The 18,524-nt window shown below is 34.1% G+C and overlaps 2 protein-coding genes and 2 pseudogenes across 2 annotated transcripts; 2 read left to right on the top strand and 2 right to left on the bottom strand.

The window, feature by feature from the left end:
• The first annotated feature begins 637 nt into the window (after nt 1–637).
• LOC137836433 (E3 ubiquitin-protein ligase SIRP1) lies at nt 638–1,906 on the top strand. The gene has a single exon (XM_068645151.2). It carries the CDS (start codon nt 675–677, stop codon nt 1,638–1,640), a length of 966 nt encoding a protein of 321 aa, XP_068501252.1. The 5' UTR covers nt 638–674; the 3' UTR covers nt 1,641–1,906.
• Nucleotides 1,907–2,439: 533 nt separating this feature from the next.
• Nucleotides 2,440–5,159, bottom strand: LOC137837331 (pyruvate kinase, cytosolic isozyme). Its single transcript, XM_068646312.2, has 4 exons — nt 5,064–5,159; nt 4,466–4,745; nt 3,728–4,189; nt 2,440–3,467 (listed from the first exon to the last, which is right to left on the bottom strand). The coding sequence occupies exons 2-4, from the start codon at nt 4,712–4,714 to the stop codon at nt 2,655–2,657; spliced, it is 1,524 nt and encodes a 507-aa protein (XP_068502413.2). The 5' UTR covers nt 4,715–4,745; nt 5,064–5,159; the 3' UTR covers nt 2,440–2,654.
• Nucleotides 5,160–10,789: 5,630 nt separating this feature from the next.
• Nucleotides 10,790–18,288, bottom strand: LOC150027928 (uncharacterized; annotated as a pseudogene).
• LOC137838954 (small nucleolar RNA R71) lies at nt 17,792–17,898 on the top strand (annotated as a pseudogene).
• Nucleotides 18,289–18,524: the final 236 nt, after the last annotated feature.

The following is an 18,524-nucleotide window of genomic DNA, read 5'->3' as shown; positions in this document are numbered from 1 at the left end:
TTAATTTTCTCCTAAATTCGTTCTCATTAAATTTAGAAAACTCCATATTCAAATGAAAGTTGACGGGCCTTGTCATGTAATAATCTAGCTAAAAAAGAGTACATTCTAAATTTACCTTACAATCAACATAGCTTTGCATAGTAAAAGCAAATCAAGCAAAAACTGAATTCTAATTTAAACTTAAAAACCCATAATAAAGCAAAAAATGATTGGTGTAACCGTCCCACCTAAAACAAACCAAAACTAAAAAAGAACATTTGCAGAAGGTATAAGATGGCATTACACCATGGAATGTTAAATGTTCATCCACTTTCACTACTAAAAAAAAATAAAAATGGTAAGAATAACCTTTTCATCAGTATTTTGATAACCACATTTTATTTTATGTAATTGATCTGCAAATGGGTAATTGAAATTTGATTGTTTGTTCTTTGCATAACATGTCTCTTTCAGATTCTTCTCCTCTTCCTCGGTTGATGGTGCTTCAACTATGCTATATGCGAAGGGATTTCAGAAAATAACATGAGGTAGCTAGAGAAGAATACCAAACATGTTTTAATTTTCAAGAGAATGCCACCTTCATTGAATGGTTATTAATGATAAGCTATTGTTGTTGCACATTTAGATAAACAAAAAGAAGAAAAGATTGGCACAAGTTATGTTCAGAAAGGGAGATGGAGAATGACATGGAAGGTGTGCATTGGTGTAACATATGCTCTAAAATGGTGAACCCAATTAGTGATGCTGAGAACATATGCCCATTTTGCGAGACAGAGTTTTCTGAGGTAATGGACAACCTAAGGGACCAGAATGATGTTATTGACTTGAGGTCAGCTTGGGTGTTCTCACTTTATGCCCCAATTTTTCTTGGTTTGATGGGTGCTTTCAGTCCTTCTCTAGCAAGGATTGCTCCACATGTAGGTAGCAGCTCAAGGGGGGAGGAAGAAGAGGTTGAGCAACAGATGGAAAATGAGCTTGTGCTTGGAAGAAGAAGAAGAACTTCATCCTACATGATGCATCTTTTCCGGGGACTTCATGTGAGGATGGTGTCTGAATTTGAAAACCTTGAAGACAATAGGAACATGGATAGCAGCAGCATACTTGTGATTGATCCATTCAATGAAGGCGCCCTTATTGTGAGAGGCCCTAACTTGAACCACACAAGTAGTCCAAATGAGAATAATGTAGTTGGAAGCTCCCTGAATGACCTTGTGGTAGGATCTGGCTTTGATTTGTTACTACAACACTTGGCACAGATTGGTCCTGGTGGGTATGCTAGTGTGAACCCTCCAGCACAGAAGGCAGCAATTGAAGCATTGCCTAGTGTGACTAGTGAGGAGAAGTTGCAGTGCACAGTGTGCTTGGAGGATGTTGAGGTCGGGATTGAGGCAAAGGAGATGCCATGCAAGCATAAGTTCCATGCTGATTGCATTGTCTCATGGCTCAAACTTCATGGTTCTTGTCCAGTATGCAGGTTTCAGATGCCATATGAGGATCCAAATGTTGAAGCCAATGTGGGAATTGGAAATGGCAATCAAAACAGTGAGATAGTCAGAGCTGGAGAAGAGAGACCAAGAAATGGAAGGAGGAATTGGTTTCCAGTGCTGCAATCATTTAGCAATTTTCTTCCTTCTCCCTGATCAAAGCTTTCTTGTGTTTCAAGTTGCAGTTTTGTTGTTATCCTTGTAGGAAATTTCACACATGCGATTGATGCAGCTGCACTTCTGATTGTGATATAGCCGCAGAGAGCTAAAAAACCTTAATGCTCCGGCTAAAGTTGTATTAGTTAACCGTTTATTAAACCCTTTTAGGGTCTTGTCTTCATCATCTTCATCAAGCATGAACAGATAACTCTGGACACTGTCATGCCTCTTAAATCCTTCCATGTTTTAGATTTCCTAGTCTCACTTTCTTGTACAATTCAAATACGTATATGTTTGTAAATATTTGCAAAAGAAGAATAAGTTTTAGTACTATTTTCTGGTAAAATATACTGCATTCTTTTGTTTACCAATCCAAAAAGAAAATGAACATGGTATCACTGTTAATGTTTAGTTCCCGAGAAACAATAACATTAGTTTATAAAGTTACAAAAAAACAACTTTGAGTACATGATCTCTAACTAACTGACATTTTAGTTCTGAACTTTGGTTCACATCAATCACTGTGGTCCTTAATATTGTTGTACATTGGTCAATTCAATCCCAGACTTTATCAAATATCAATCATTTTAGTTCTTAACTTGGGTTCATATCAATCAGTTTGGTCCCTCATATTGTTTTATACAGTGAATTTGATTTCTAATGTCAAGGATCAAATTGACTATTTTGTCAAATGCAAAAACCAAATTAACAGTGCTGTCAAAATCAGAGACTAGATTAATTGTTGTAGAAGTTAGGATCCAAATTTGCTTTTCATAAAATCAAGAACTAAATTGAGTAATGCTCAAATTTCAGGACTAATGGTATATTGATATTTAATTCTCACACCAGATTCCCTTCAATGAAATCAGAAAGAGAACAAAGAGCTATTTTGTGAAAACAAAAGTACAAAGAGCGTAAAAAGAAGCCTAAAAACTAAAAAGTGAAAAACTAAAAACAAGGGTTTGGTCCTAGTTCTAAGTCCTAGTCCTAGTCCTAGACTTTTGTCCTCAGTTAACAAACATCCAATATCTTGATCACAGTACTGGATTCAACTCGGAACAGTGCTACAATACTGTCTCCAGGGGTGCACAAGCCAGTTTTCATTGCATATGAAAGAGCAAACTTGATGGTTTCTTGTGTTGACTCAGTCTGGGAGGCCCCACAAGAACCAGTGGCCAAAACAGGTACTAGGCCGCGGTAGATAAGACTATGCCTTGCAGGGGCTTCTTCACTGCAGAACCATTCAAAAGAATCTGTGGTTATCTCAGGAACTACCACAGAGAGAATAGGCATGCTGGGTCTATACTTGGCCACAAGTTTTGAAGTGGTTCCACCTCTAGTCAGCACTAAGATTAGAGCAGCATTGATGCACCTTCCAGTCCTGACTGCTGCTGAAGCCATGCTCTCCAAAGGACTCATTGGAGTGGGAGCTGTTTCCATAATTCTTTTGAATAGATCACCGTAGTCTATGAAACTTTCTGCTTCAGAACAGATTCTAGCCATGGTTTGGACAGCAATCTCTGGATTGTCTCCTGCAGCAGTTTCCCCACTAAGCATAACACAGTCTGTGCCATCAAGGACTGCATTGGCAACATCAGTGGCCTCGGCTCGGGTAGGCCGGGTTGATTTGATCATGGACTCTAACATCTGGGTGGCAGTCACCACAGGCTTGCCTTGTATGTTTGATTTGTGTATCATTAATTTCTGAGCAAGAAAGATTTTCTCAATTGGAATTTCCATTCCCAAGTCACCTCTTGCCACCATGAATGCGTCTGAATTTGCAAGTATGTCATCAAAATTAGCAATGCCCTCTTGATTTTCAACCTAACAAAGACAAGAACATGACTAATAAGTATAGGAACTTTTTGCTTTAACATTTTTTCTTGTTTTCAGGTAATTGTATTGGTAACTTGCGAATCACTGAAAATGGAATCAAAGTGAAGATAACAGGTAATTTCTACAAGGAATTTTGAAAAAAAGGGTAAAAACAAACATTTTGTCCAATCAAACAAGTCCTGTTGCATTCTAAAGAACGGTTGATATTTCATTTGATGATTTGACAATAAGATGGATGGATGGGATACCTTGGACATAAGAAGTATGTTTTTGGCATGCTCTCCAAGTAGATTTCTGACCTCCACAAGGTCTGAACCTTTTCTAACAAAAGAGAGAGCAATGATGTCAATCTTATTAGGAACCCCCCACCCCAAAATGTCCTCCTTGTCCTTCTCTGTCAAGGTTGGAAGATCAACAACCACTCCGGGAAGATTAACATTCTTCCTCTCTCCCAAAACTGCAGAATTTTCACACCGACATCGAATCAGGCCATTCTCCTTGCTACGTTCCAAGACAGTGAAGCTTATTGTCCCATCAGCACACAGAATATTACTCCCTGGACTCAAATCGTGTGCCAACTTCTTGTAGCTCATGCTGATCATCTTCTCATCACCCTTTATACTGTAATCAGTCGTGATTGTGATTTCTTGTCCTCTATGGATTTGTATAGGTTTCCCTTCTTTCAAAAACCCAGTTCTGATCTCTGGACCCTGCAATTTTTTTCAAACATAAACACCAAAACCAAATATGTCAAATGACCATTCTCAAATCATCAGTGACAGAATGAAGCTCTCAAAGTAGCATCACCAATGCCATGATGCACCTCAAAGAATATACCCAAAAAGAACAATTCACTCATTTGAATCTGTTGTATACCTACTTAACGTATTCTATTACCAATGTAACTAAAATGCAAAAATTGAAAATTAAAATAATATAACAAAGTAACTTGTAAAAGCAGGTAAAAGGTGAAAGAGTTTTGAAACCTTGGTATCCAACATGACAGCACAGAGAATGCCAGTGTTGTTCATTGCATTCCTGAGATTGTCAAGGGTCTCTTGGTGATAATAGTGAGAACCATGAGAGAAGTTGAAGCGAGCCACGTTCATCCCTGCCTTGAGAAGCTTCTCCAGCATCTCCACAGACCTACTTGATGGTCCCAAAGTGCACACAATCTTCGTCTTTGCCTTCACACCCTTTTTCTCCATTCTTCCACCCATCAACACCTTTTCCATTCCCTCCTTAGATATCAATGTACTATTCTTCCTGCTAAATCATCACACAAATAAAGCACGAAAAATAAGAACTTTATATTAATAAGAAAAAGGGTTCATCTATGAACCAATTTTTGACACTTGCACAAGGAATATACATGCAAGTACATGGCAGGGCAAGATGCTACAAAACTTGTTTCACAAATTAGCTTGAAGCCCAAGCAAATTCGTCCACGAAATGTATGTGCTTTCTTGTACAAATCATTGTGCAAGATCAACTTTTGACGGTTAAAACTTGAAATAGAACGAATATGCTCATAAAGTACACACATGATGTGATCAATCATTAACTAAATCGAATATAATGTACCGTGTAATTGACTTCCAGAGAAAAAATGTTGAAACTCGAAGCAAGAAGAATTGGAATTCACCAAAAGAAGAAGATTTGAAGCGTAGTGAAGTAAAACCGTGAGACGAGTCCCTTGTATATATAGGCAAATGGAGAAATCTTGTAACCATGCATTTCGCAGAAAAAGACAAGATTATGATAAAATCTTTAAAATATTAATGTCACATAATCTATTTATAAGTTTTCCTTTTTATTTTATTTATGATTTTGTAATCCTTTCTAATAATATGATTTAATTGCGATTTACTTTAAATTTTGAATTTTGTTTGGCACTTTATCAAGTTGAAGATTTTCTTTAGAAAAATTATTTCTGATATTACGATGATAATCCATCCTAATTTGATTTTATTTCTCAAATATTAGATTTTTACACATCGTATCACCAAAGATGGCTTTCATGATTTAAATAATATTTTTTATAATAAGTACACAAATTAATGCGTGGATATAAATAATGATTTAAGAAAATGAAAAATTATCAAGAGCAATTTATTTATTTATTAATTCATTTGTTAAGATAAAATCTATTAAACTATAAAATATACGCTACACTAAAAATTTATCCAACTAAAATCTATCATATTAAATATATATATATATATATATATACATATATATATATATTAATTAGCTATTTGTTTAGCTTTTTTTTTATCTAAATTGTAGTGGTTTCAAATCTGCTAGTTAGATAGGATTTAAGGTAACAACTTAAATATACGCATTTATTTTCTTAAAAGAAATCCGTTGGAATAAAACGAGACTATAAAAAGTATTTTATACAGTCATATAATTATAAATTATGATTAAAAATGGTAAGATATTAACTTTTGTAATACTTATTCTAAAATTTACATATAAGATTACTTTAAATTAATTAATAATTAATAATATAAAAACATTTACAAATTTAAGAAAATGAATTTTTGAAAATAAAAAATATTTAATGCCAGTTTTCTACCATCGATTTTTACTTGCTTTAATAATTTTGGGCATTTTTTATACTAATATTAAGGAGTACATTTAACCATTTTTAACTTAACTATCTAATTCAGTCTTTTTTTTCAACTATATTTTCCTAAAGTGTCCTTTTTCACTGGAATTTCCTTAAAATATCTAGGAAAGTACAAAATAAATATGTTGAAACTAACTTCATTGTAAAAATAGTAAATTAAATTATTAAAAAGTAAACAAAAAGTATATGTTATATAACTTTATCCATATTCACTTTTTTTTTCTATAAGGAAAGGGTGTTAAAATATGTTTTAAGAATTTATAATAACCATGTAAGATTTAATAGAAAATAAAATTGTATACAGGATTGTTTTAAAAGGTTTAATATATAAATGCTCTAAGTTGGTGGAGGGAGTTGTGTTCCATAGGATTAAAGAGATAGATTGTACAACTATGATTCATGAGATTTGAAACTCTATAGCTAATTCTCTCATTTGAGCTCTTCTCCCTACAAATATACTCGTTTCCCCTTCTCAAACATTGAATCAAACTTTATTAAGATACTACTTCATTATAAATCTCATTACTTGGATTGAGCCTTATAATGTTACTATACATTTTTTTTATTACATATAAACTTTTCTTAAACATATATTATTATTAGTGGTTACTTTAAGAATATAATATGGGTGTTTACAACTGCACCTTGACGAAGTTCTTCCTACAATCATTTGTGCAAAAAAGTTAACGACAATGGTTTTTTAACAATTAAACGAAGGTTTCAAAACTACTGTCTATGCACTCGTAATCTATTTTATTGAGACATATACGACTATTCTGGAACCGTCGTGTATAAGTCACACATAAACGACAATTATGGTTATAACTGTCGTTTTAGACCTTTTTCCCTGACACTGCCAACATTGTGCATGCTCGAGGTCTAAAACGACGGTTATGACCATAATCTCCGTTTTAGACCCTTTCCTACAGAGCAATACAACAATACTATTGATTAGTTATCCTAGAGTTATAGAAATTAAGGAAATATGTTGCCCAAGCACGTCTCACATAATCTATGGCGGCCAAAGGCAGTGGTTGCTCATCAATAAAGAACTGCATTACAAAATAAGGTTCACATTAATTAGTATTAAGATACATATACTTTAAAGAATTATAAAGAATAATTTATATACTATTACATGCTCCCAATATTTTTAATGTCTACTCTTACAATGGTAACCATTCATTGCATAACTAATAGCCACACTCATAGCCTTCTGGTTGTCTATTGCACTATAATTCAATAGAAATTAAAAGTTAATATTGATAAGCAATGAAAAGAGGAAGACAAAAATTACAAACCTTTAGATTCAACCATGTTAGCTTTTGATATTTTGCACTGTGTCGACCTATAAGTATGTTATATTCACACCATGCCTTGATTAATACAAAAAACCGCGTTAGTAGGCGTTTAAGTAACATACGAAATCAAGTTTATAACAGTCTTATCAATTATGGATAACACAAGTAACTGCCAATGACCCTTATATCATCCATGAAAAGAGTTAGTGAATATTTAAAACAAGAAATAGTAATACTTGGCAAATTATAATTGAGCTTACTCATTAATATAAGGCAAAGATAAATTGTTTTCCCTGAACTCAGACTGTTAGTGATGTATGACGGAGTTTATGCGTTCTTTCCTCCAATTGGATTAATCAAATAGGGATCCAAGAATCCATAGATATCTTGATTCCCGCCATTATTAGAAACTTCAGACAAATACCTACAAGTTATTAGTTAAAGCATAATCAATAATAATTTAACATAAAGTAAATTAAAATATAGGTAAAGATACTTACATCATAAAAAAATGAACTATAGTTATATTAAGTGTTGATTTTTCTCGGCAAGTGTACCGAATCAACTGTAATATAGTACTCTTTAAAGTACGAATGTCGAACCCACAGAGAACAATTCTAATTAAGATGTTTTGTTGTAAAACTCATTAAGTATAGAAAATAATTTTGAGACTTTGTTCATAATCAAATTAAAGATTTCACAAATAACTCGGAGAGTTAAGGTTTGATTCAACCAAAACCAAAGCTAACTTATCAAATATAGAGAAAGATACTTGGGATTGAATTGCGTCTATCTCAATCATATGTATTTTGAATAATACAATATATAATACTCAAAACTACTTATTCTTGATGCTTAATTTAAAGTCATTCACCTTGATTCCTCACAGATGAAATTCATAAGATAATTTCTCAAATACTGATTCCTTAGATATCTAACAAATCATCCAGCTTTATGAACAAAATTATGATGCAATTAATAACCTGGAATCTATTCCTAGCATTACAAGTTATCAAGTATTTTCGTCTATTTCAGATCCTTAAAGGTACTTTCTAATTAAATTTAAGGATAAAAATCAAGACTCTATTGATCAGACAGAATCAAGCAATAAGCATAAAACGAAAATACCAAGAACAAGTAGAAAAGAGAATATTATATATATATATATATATATATATATATATCACCAAGAATACATTTGATTAAGGTAAATTACATTCAATCCCAAGTTAGAAAGAACTTAGCCACTCATGACAGCTCCTCCAATCTTCATTCTTGATTTGGATTGCATAAGAAAGGCTGATCTGAGCAAGTTCTTCTCCAAGAATAGAGTTCTCCTTCTTCTTCTCTCATTAACTTCTCTCTAAAGATCTCACATTTTTTCCACCGCAAGTTTTGAGTTGTGTTTCAAAATTTATATAATCAACTTTAGTTCAAGCTAGCCCGTTTTAGCTTAAGCTAGATCTTTCGGTGCATTTTTAGCTTGAGCTAGCGATTCTAGCCTGAGCTAGATCAGTACTGCACCTTTAATCAACTCTGGACAGTTTTAGCTTGAGCTAGCAATTCTAGCCTGGGCTAGAATTGTATTGCACCTTTAATCAACTTTGGACAGTTTTAGCTTGAGCTAAATCCTCTAGCTTGAGCTAAATCTTCTTGTTATCCAATTAAGTTTTTACTTTCTTTCTTTCAATGCCAACTTGAATAATTCTTTTAATGCTTCATATTCATCTGCAATTTACACAAAAATTGAGATTAAATTTCTTCATTTGTTTCTTGGTTCAAAATATATAATCAGATTCAATAATTCTCAGATTAGGGTAATTTTCATACATTAAGCAACAATTAAGTTCCAAAGTGTTCAATTTTATCAATCATAAAAACTACACATTGACACTTATCAAATTCCCCCCAACGTAGAATCTTGCTTGTCCTCAAGCAAAGTAATTGAATCCCAAAAAATATGAGTTCATTCTTCCCCAAAATCCTTAGAAATCAAATCTATAGTTTAATATTAGAACAACTTCATGGAAAGAGAACAAGATAATTCAACAAAATATTATGGTTTTTCCTATCAATTCAAACCAAGACAGGCTAAAAATGTATTCAATTTCCAAGGTAAACAATTGTTATTCTTCACTGAGAATCAAACTAAGGAATTTCTCTCTTTATTCCTCACTGGTGAGTGTTTTCTCCCTCTTTTCACTGATTTCCAAGTTAATTTAAGGTTGCCCTTCATTTCCAGTTAATTACAAACACTTTTACAAACATAGATCTTGAGGTCTTTTTCAGGTTGTAATGAGGCTGGGTTACAAAGAAAATTTGGTTTTTCCAAGATAACAAAATGCACACTTAACAAAAGATTAGCATATTTGCAATTCACTTTCTAATTGTGTTATCCATTATCCCTTCCATAAGATTCATTCACATTGCTTCTTTTTATATTCTTGTAATCCCCTTTGCTTTTCTTTTTCTTTTCTTTTTAGAAAAGAGAATGAGAATTTGGATAATTTTTTCATTCCCCCTTTTTTTTTTTTTTTCATTCTCAAAATCCTAGCAGCCACACCAAACCCAATTCTTTTAATTATAGAAATTTGAATTGCACCTATGCTCTCCTTTTGTTAGCATACCACAAGGTAGGACAATATATGTATATTAGAAGCTAGGGTGCAATAAAACAAATTTGGCTCAAAAAAAGGGTTATTTTTCTGCACATTTCATCATATATTGCAAAGGTTAGCTGTTTGGCTTTGAGTTTTCTCACCTCCAACTTTATTAAACATGCCTCAATCATCTCTAAATTTGATTTTGTGATGTAAATTGACTAGAAAATTAGGCAACCTCAATTAACTCTTCACTAGTGAAAGTCTCTCAAACTGTTTAAAGGTTTCACACTCTCACTTGGTTGGCTAATTTCAATTCCTCATTTGTTCTCAAACATTGCTTTCAACTATTTACCTTGTTCCAACTTTTACACATTAATATCCTTTCTCAATTTGAGTGATGGTTCCAACCACAAATTCTTTTTTCAAATTAAGTCCCCGATCAATTCATTTAGTTGTTCTAATTTAAAACTATTGTTTGCTTTCTTTTTTCCAAAAAATCATACCATCATCTATCTATATACAAGATTTCACTTCACAAAATATGCAAACATCAACCATTATACTAACTTAAGCTTGTCATCAACAAAATCTAAAGTAAGAAATATTAAACCAAACTGCTAAAGTCAACTTACTAAACTAAACTACTTAAACTAAATTAATACTGAACTTAAAGTTAAACAAAAAAAAAAGATAAAACCAGCTTTCTAATCATTGTGCATGAGAAGTATCAATCTCCTCTTATGTGTTCCGCTCTGTGCCAACATCAACATTCTAAACTTGGTTTGGATCTTCATCTTCTGTTGCTCCAGATGGTCCAGCTCTCATTTCAGATTCACCTCCAACTCTAATCGCAACTCCAGACGCTCCTGCTTCCCTTGAAAAATTGTGTCTGTCCCCAGACCAAGATAAATAATTATTAAATTCAGTGGGTGTCATCCATGGATTAGTTTGACCTTGAGATGAAGCATGGTAAAGGCCTTGTTGAATGTACAAAATGCCCTTATGGTTGGAGGCATTCTGTAGTTGGATGTGCTCTGTTGAAGCTCTGATATATTCCATGATATGCTCCATTGTGATTGGAGTTGTAGAATGTTGTGTTGAAGGAACCGTTGAAGGTTGATCTGCTGGATGCGGAGGATGTGGTTGTTGATGAGCTTCTTCAAGATTGATACAATTCTGATCACTGAATTTTTTGTCAATGGCAGGTCTGATTTTTATTGTTGGATTCTTTGCCACCCCTTGACTTTCACATAGAGTTGTAATGAGTGTTGGAAATCCTAATGAACCTTTAGCTTTTTCATTATTTTTATTTATTTCCAGCCTTATAGTTTTATAGATATGATCAGATATGATTTGAGCCACATCAACCTTATAGTCATCTCTCATGATAGAATATAGCAATTGGCATCTAGGTAAATTCAGATCTGAAACATGTCGTAAAGGTATAATATTAGCCAATAGAAAAGTCATCCAAACCTGAGCTAGAGTCTTCATGTCTTTTCTTTTGACCCTTAATGAGTGCCCAGTGGATCCTGTCTGAAATGATTTATTTGGAATGCACAATTTTTTTTACAATATCTCTCTCGTTGAACCGTTCATCTTTTGAATCTTTGATTGCTTGATAAACACATTCCACATTATCTGGTAATGGATTTCCTAAAAATATGGTTGTAAGTTCCTGTCATAGTAAACCCATTTACCCATTCACTTTGGCCCTCAAATCATTCTGATCTTCAACCCAAGCATTTGTATAAAATTCCAGAATTATGTTTGGATCATACTTTGGATATGGGTCTGCCAGCTTTGTCCAATTTCTCTGCAGTAGTCCATTCAAAAAGGAATCAAATTGTTGAGGCAAAAGTATTACCTTCCTTTCTGAAATAAAGGCTCAACTTTTCAACTCTTCATATCTTTGTTTCTTGTCTTTTGTTGGCTCAATATTTCTTGGTGGGCTAGGTGACTCAACTCTAGCTCTTTTGCCTTTGTTAGACCGTGTTGGGTTAATAGCTGGTGAAGTTTTGGTACGACCCATCTTCCTGCACATATGAAAATAACATTTCTCAAAATCAAAGTGTTTTATTTGATTGGCATTTCAACAAACACTTGATATGCAATGTATGAAATGAAATTGAATGAGTACTTTTTGTTTTGGTATTTTATCCATGGAAACCGTACTTAACTTTGATTATCCTATTCCACAATCCTATTCAACATCAGGACATTGAAATTTCAAAAAGATTGAATCTTTCAATTTAAAAACGAAACTGTGAACTGGAAGCAGAAACACGCATGACTGGACTTGGTTGAATGGAAATGGCAATGAAAATGATTATGGAGAAGAGTAATTACTTACCTTGATAATGAAAATGTAGATGAAATGTTTGTTTGAGAATGGTTATGTAGATGGAAGCTTTGAGATTTTTTTTAGAACAGAGGGCGCTTCTGAAACTGAGTTAGGGTGCAGGGTTTTCAAAATGTGATTTTTATAAAATGCTGCAGTTTTTTTTTTTAGAAATCCCACTAGCTTAGGATAGATCTTCTTAGCTTAGGCTAATATTTGGCAGAGAGCAACAAATTTGCTCTAGCTCGTTTTAGCTTAAGCTAAAGTTTGGTAGGGAGCAACAGATTTGCTCTAGCTCAAGCTAGCTCAAGCTAGCTCATTTTAGCTTAGACTAAAGTTTGGCAGAGAGCAACAGATTTGCTCTAGCTCAAGCTAGCTCATTTTAGCTTAGGCTAAAGTTTGGCAAAGAGCAACAAATTTGCTCTAGCTTAAGCTAGCTCATTTTAGCTTAAGCTAAAGTTTGGCAGAGATCAAAAGAGTTATTTAGCTCAAGCTAGCTCAGTTTAGCTCAAGCGAAAGTTGTAGATTTTTTTTTCTTTTTCTGCATATCTAGCTTAGGCTAAAAGTTCTAGCTTAAGCTAAAATTACCCTGCAATGAAATTCTCTTGAAAATTTTCATTTTGTCTTTGCCAAAAGTTTCAAACCTTCCTAAGCTTTCTTCCATCCATTCATTTCACCAAACATTTCAAACCTACATGACCATTTCACATATCAAACTGGTTTTAAAAACCTCAAATATTAAAACATACTACTAAATCAAAACAAAAATAGTGGTGTGCCTTTCAACTTCACCACCAAAATAATGCTTCAATCTTTGTCCATTAACCACCCAACTTCTTTTTGAGACAGGATCTTCCAATTGCACTGCTCCATATGGTTTTACTTGTTTGACTTGGAATGGTACTGACCATTTTGATTTGAGTTTTCCAGGGAAAAGCCTCAACCTGGAATTAAATAACAACACCAATTGACCTGGTTCAAAAGTTCTTTTAAAAAATTTTCTGTCATGATAAAACTTGACTCGATCTTTATAAAGTTTTGAAGATTGGTAAGCATTGAATCTCATTTCTTCAAGTTCATGAAGTTGCACTTTTCTCTTCTCTCCAGCAACTTTAGGATCAAAGTTTAAAAACTTGATTGCCCAGTATGCTTTGTGTTCCAGTTCTACCGGAAGATGGCATGCTTTACCATAAATCAATTTGAATGGAGACAGAGATGTAGGTGTCTTAAATGTTGTTTTATAAGCCTAGAGAGCTTCCACAAGCTTGTTGGACCAATCCTTTCTGGAAGAAGATACTGTTTTCTCCAAAATCTTCTTAATTTCCCTGTTAGAAACCTCTGCCTGACCATTAGTTTGAGGATGGTAGGTTGTTGCTACTTTATGTCTAACTCCATAGTGTTCTAAAACCTTTTGAAGTTGAGCATTACAAAAATGTGAACCTCCATCACTTATCAAAACTCTAGGAGTACCAAACCTGGTGAAAATATTTCTCTTGAGAAATTTGATTACAGTTTTGGCATCAGCTTTCTGAGTTGCAGCTGCTTCCACCCATCTAGAGACATACTCAACTGCTAGTAAGATATATTCATTTGAGAATGATGATGGCAGTGGTCCTATAAAATCAATTCCCCAACAATCAAATATTTCAATTTCTTGAATGTTCTGCAATGGCATTTCATGCCTTCTTGTAATAGCTCCAGTTCTTTGACAACTATCACACTTCTGAACATGTTCATGTGCATCTTTGAACAGAGTTGGCCAATAAAATCCAGATTGTAACACTTTAGCTGCTGTCCTTTGTCCATTGAAATGACCTCCATATGGTGAATTGTGACAATGCCATACAATATTTTTAGCTTCATTTCTTGTAACACACCGCCTTATCAAGTTATCTGCACCAATTTTGAATAGATAAGGGTCATCCCATACATAATGATTAGCATCTTTGAAAAACTTTTTCTTTTGATGCCATCCAAAATCTTCAGGAACTACTCCTGCAGCTTTAAAATTTGCCAAATCTGCAAACCATGGCCTTTCTTGAATTGCAAGGAGTTTTTCATCAAGAAAATCATCTATCACTTCTGATTCAATTGCAGTTACTTCCTCATTTGCAAGTCTTGATAAGTGATCTGCCACATTGTTTTCATTGCCCTTTTTATCCTTTATTTCTAAATCAAATTCCTGCAGCAGAAGAATCCATCTTATTAGTCTTGGCTTGGAATCTGATTTTGTCAACAAGTACCTAATTGCAGCATGGTCAGTAAAAACAATCACTTTAGAACCAATAAGGTAAGATCTAAATTTTTCAAGTGCATACACTATAGCAAGCAATTCTTTTTCAGTAGTTGTATAATTACTTTGAGCATCATTTAAGACTTTACTTGCATAGTGTATCACATGAAAAAAATTCTCTTTTCTTTGCCCCAATACTGCTCCTCCTGCATAATCACTAGCATCACACATCAGTTCAAAATGATAAAGCCAATTAGGTGCACTGATTATGGGTGCAAAAATGACTTTTTCTTTTAAATTCTTAAAAGCAATTAAACAGTTTTCATCAAAATTAAATGGAGTATGCTTATTCAGTAAAAACCAGCATGACCTAGAAAACTTATGATTCCTTTGATGTTGACTGGTGGAGGTAGCTTTTCTATAACTTCAACTTTGGCTTTACCTACCTCAATCCCTTTGCTAGAGATTTTGTGTCCTAAAACTATACCTTCTCTCACCATAAAGTGACATTTTTCCCAATTGAGGACAAGATTGGTCTCCACACATCGTTTTAGTACGGTATCTAAATTCTTCAAACAAGAACTAAAAGTAGCTCCATAAACAGAAAAATCATCCATGAAAACTTCAATTCCCTTTTCTAATAGATCTGCAAAAATAGCAAACATGCATCTTTGAAAAGTTGTTGGAGCATTACACAGTCCAAATGGCATCTTTCTATATGCAAAAATACCAAAAGGACAAGTGAAAGCAGTCTTTTCTTGATCTTCTGGATTTACAACAATTTAATTATAACCTGAATAACCACCCAAAAAACTATAATAAGCTTTGCCTGCCAATCTCTCCAGCATTTGATCCATGAAGGGTAGTGGAAAATGATCTTTTCTTGTGGCTTGATTGAGTTTTCTATAATCAATACACATCCTCCAACCTGTGACTGTTCTTGTTGGAATTAACTCATTTTTGTCATTATGAATTACTGTCATGCCACCTTTCTTTGGAACTACTTGCACAAGACTGACCCAGGCACTATTTGATATAGGATAAACCATCCCTGCTTCCAACAGCTTCTGAACTTCTTTCTTTACTACTTCCTTCATAGTAGGATTTAGGCGTCTTTGAGGTTGAGCTACAGGTTTGAAGTCTTTTTCCATGTGAATTTTGTGCATACAATAAGAAGGACTTATGCCTTTCAAATCAGATAGAGTCCATCCTATTGCTCCTTTATTTGACTTTAACATTTTCACTACTTCCTCTTCTTCTTATGCTGTTAGCGAGTTGCTGAGAATGACTGGTTTCTCCCCATTTTCTGCCAAAAAAACATATTTCAAATGAGTTGGTAGTTGTTTCAATTCTATCTTCTGAGGTTGAAAAATTTCTTCTTTGATTAGATCTTGCTTTTGACTAGCATCATAAAGAATCTCTTTAGCCTTATCTAACTCTTCAACACAGTCCTGTATTTCTTTACTTTCCCCTTCATCTATGTCTTCAATACTATCCATGATAACTTTCATTAAAGGTTCAATTGTTAAACAATTTTTTTGAGTTTCAAAACAAATATCATCAATCACATCCACTCCGAAACACTCTTTTTGATCATTTGAATACTTCATTGCTTCAAAAACATTGAAGCTTACTTCTTCATCTTGAACACAAACCTTTAATTTTCCTTTGTCTACATCAATTATAACTTTGGTAGTTTTCATAAATGGTCTTCCCAATATCAAAGGGACTTCAGCATCTTCTTCAATATCCATAACAACAAAATCTACTGGGAAGAGAAATTTATCCACCTTTACCAACAAATCTTCAACTATTCCATGTGGATATTTGATTGGTCTATCAGCCAACTGCAAAGTCATTATTGTTGGTCTCACTTCTACATCTCCAATTTTCTTCAGCATTGATTAAGGCATCAAATTAATACTAGCTCCAAGATCCAATAATGCCTTTCCAATGGTGAGATTTCCTATGGTAACTGGAAAAGTGAAACTCCCAGGATCTTTGGATTTCTGTGGTAATGATTTTTGAATTATAGCACTGCATCCAACTTCCAATTCCACTATTTCCTGGTCAATAATTCCTTCATGAATTTAGCATATGTAGGCATCTGCTCTAAAGCTTCAGTAAAAGGAATGATAATTTGCAGTATTTTGAGAATATCCATGAATCTTGCAAATTGTCTTTCTTTGTCTTTCTTTGTAGGAGCATGTGGATAAGGTACATCTTTTATAGGAACACTCCTCTCTTGTTTCTCACTTTTTTGATTTTTTTCTATTTTCTCTTCAATATCTATAATATTTTCCTTATTCCTTCCTTCTCCTCCCTCACACTCAATCTGTTCTTTTTCACTTTCTTTATCTTTTAAAACCTCCTCCTCAACAACTAAATTATCTCCAATTCGTTTTCCTATAAATTTTCCACTTCTGGTAGTGATAGACATGCAATGTTCCTTGGGATTGGTTTGTGTATTGGCTGAAAATTGACTTCCTTGATTACCAGCTAACTGTTTAGCCAGCTGCCCCACCTGTGTCTCTAAATTTCTTATTGATGCTTCAGTATTTTTCTTATTGGATAGAGAGGCTTGCATGAACTTCTCAAAAGTATCCTCCAATTTAGATGTTCTCTCATGAATGGAAGGATAATGTGGTTGTTGCTGATAAGGAGCTTGTTTGTTAGATGATCCAGCCTCTTGCTTCCACCCAAAACCTTGATTAGGATTATTCCTCCACCCATGAGACATGTTATTTGGATAATTAGATGCAAAGCCACCTTGTCTTCCTTGATTATTCATATACTGAACCTCTTCCTCTGATGGATTTTGGTAAGAGCATTGGTCATTAAGATGATCTCCCCCACAAAAATCACACTTCAAAGCTTGATTCTGAATTGAAAGAGAATTTATTGCATGTAATTGTTGAGGAAGTTTTGACATTTGCTTGGTTAATGCCTCAATTTGTTGAGTCAAAATCTTGTTTTGTGCTAAAATTGCATCTGAAGTACTAAGATCAAACACCCCTTTCTTTTGCACTGTATATCTATCATGTTGAGCTTGGTAATCTGTTGAAGCTAGGCATCAATGATTCTTGTAGCTTGCTCTGCATCAACACTCATCATTGTACCTTCTGCTGCAGCATCCAAGATCATTTTAGTATCAGGCCTCAAACCATTATGGAAAATATTCAACTGAGCAATATCCTCAAAGCCATGATTAGGACATCTTCTTAACATCACTTTAAAGCATTCCCAAGCTTCACAAAAAGGTTCATCTGACCCTTGCCTGAATGTGGAGATATCAAACTTAACCTTGATATATCGAGAGAGTGGGAATAATCTGTGTAGGAATTTCTCTTCTACATCATTCTAGCTACTTAGACTCTGGTTTGGATGCGACTTTAACCATTCTTTTGCTTTGCTTGCAAGTGAGAAAGGAAATAGACGCAGATAAACAAATTCAATATCATTTTCCTCGAAGCCCATGGTCCCAACCAACTCATAGAATGTGGATCGATGAGTATAAGGGTCTTCATGATCCATTCCAGTGAATTGATGAGTGCTAATTAAGCTAAGAAAAGCTGGCTTCATTTCTAATGATTTGGTGGCAGGAGGTATGGCTATGCTGGAGAAATGCCTTGGTCCTTGTTGCATAGCATAGTCTCCCAATGTCCTTCTAGGTGGATTTTGTCTATTTTCAGCCATTTGGAACTCTGTTTGATTGTGTGAGTTGAGAATATTGGAAGATTCTCCTTTGGCTTGTCCTTGCTTCTTCTTTTCTTCTCTCTTCTTGCTTTGATTTTTTCTAGCTGTCTTCTCAATTTCTGGATCAAATTCCAATTGATCTTCAGGAACCTATCTTCTTAATAGCATGTGTCTAAGACAACTCAAGCAAGGATTAACACAGGATAAAAGAATAAGATATAAACAAGTGTATATTC

The sequence above is a fragment of the Phaseolus vulgaris genome, chromosome 4, assembly GCF_051622355.1.
Source record: "Phaseolus vulgaris cultivar YP4 chromosome 4, ASM5162235v1, whole genome shotgun sequence".
NCBI classification, from domain to species: domain Eukaryota; kingdom Viridiplantae; phylum Streptophyta; class Magnoliopsida; order Fabales; family Fabaceae; genus Phaseolus; species Phaseolus vulgaris.
Note: the sequence above shows the minus strand (reverse complement) of the source record. Positions and strands in the feature narration are given on the sequence as shown.

Bases quoted from the DNA above. Each gene is read 5' to 3' on its own strand.
- LOC137836433 (XM_068645151.2), top strand. From the start codon at position 675: ATGGAGAATGACATGGAAGGTGTGCATTGGTGTAACATATGCTCTAAA.
- LOC137837331 (XM_068646312.2), bottom strand. From the start codon at position 4,714: ATGGAAAAGGTGTTGATGGGTGGAAGAATGGAGAAAAAGGGTGTGAAG. The intron at 4,190-4,465 runs GTTTCAAAACTC...AAAAAATTGCAG, and splicing joins CTGTCATGTTGGATACCAAG to GGTCCAGAGATCAGAACTGG. The intron at 3,468-3,727 runs GTATCCCATCCA...TGTCTTTGTTAG, and splicing joins ACATACTTCTTATGTCCAAG to GTTGAAAATCAAGAGGGCAT.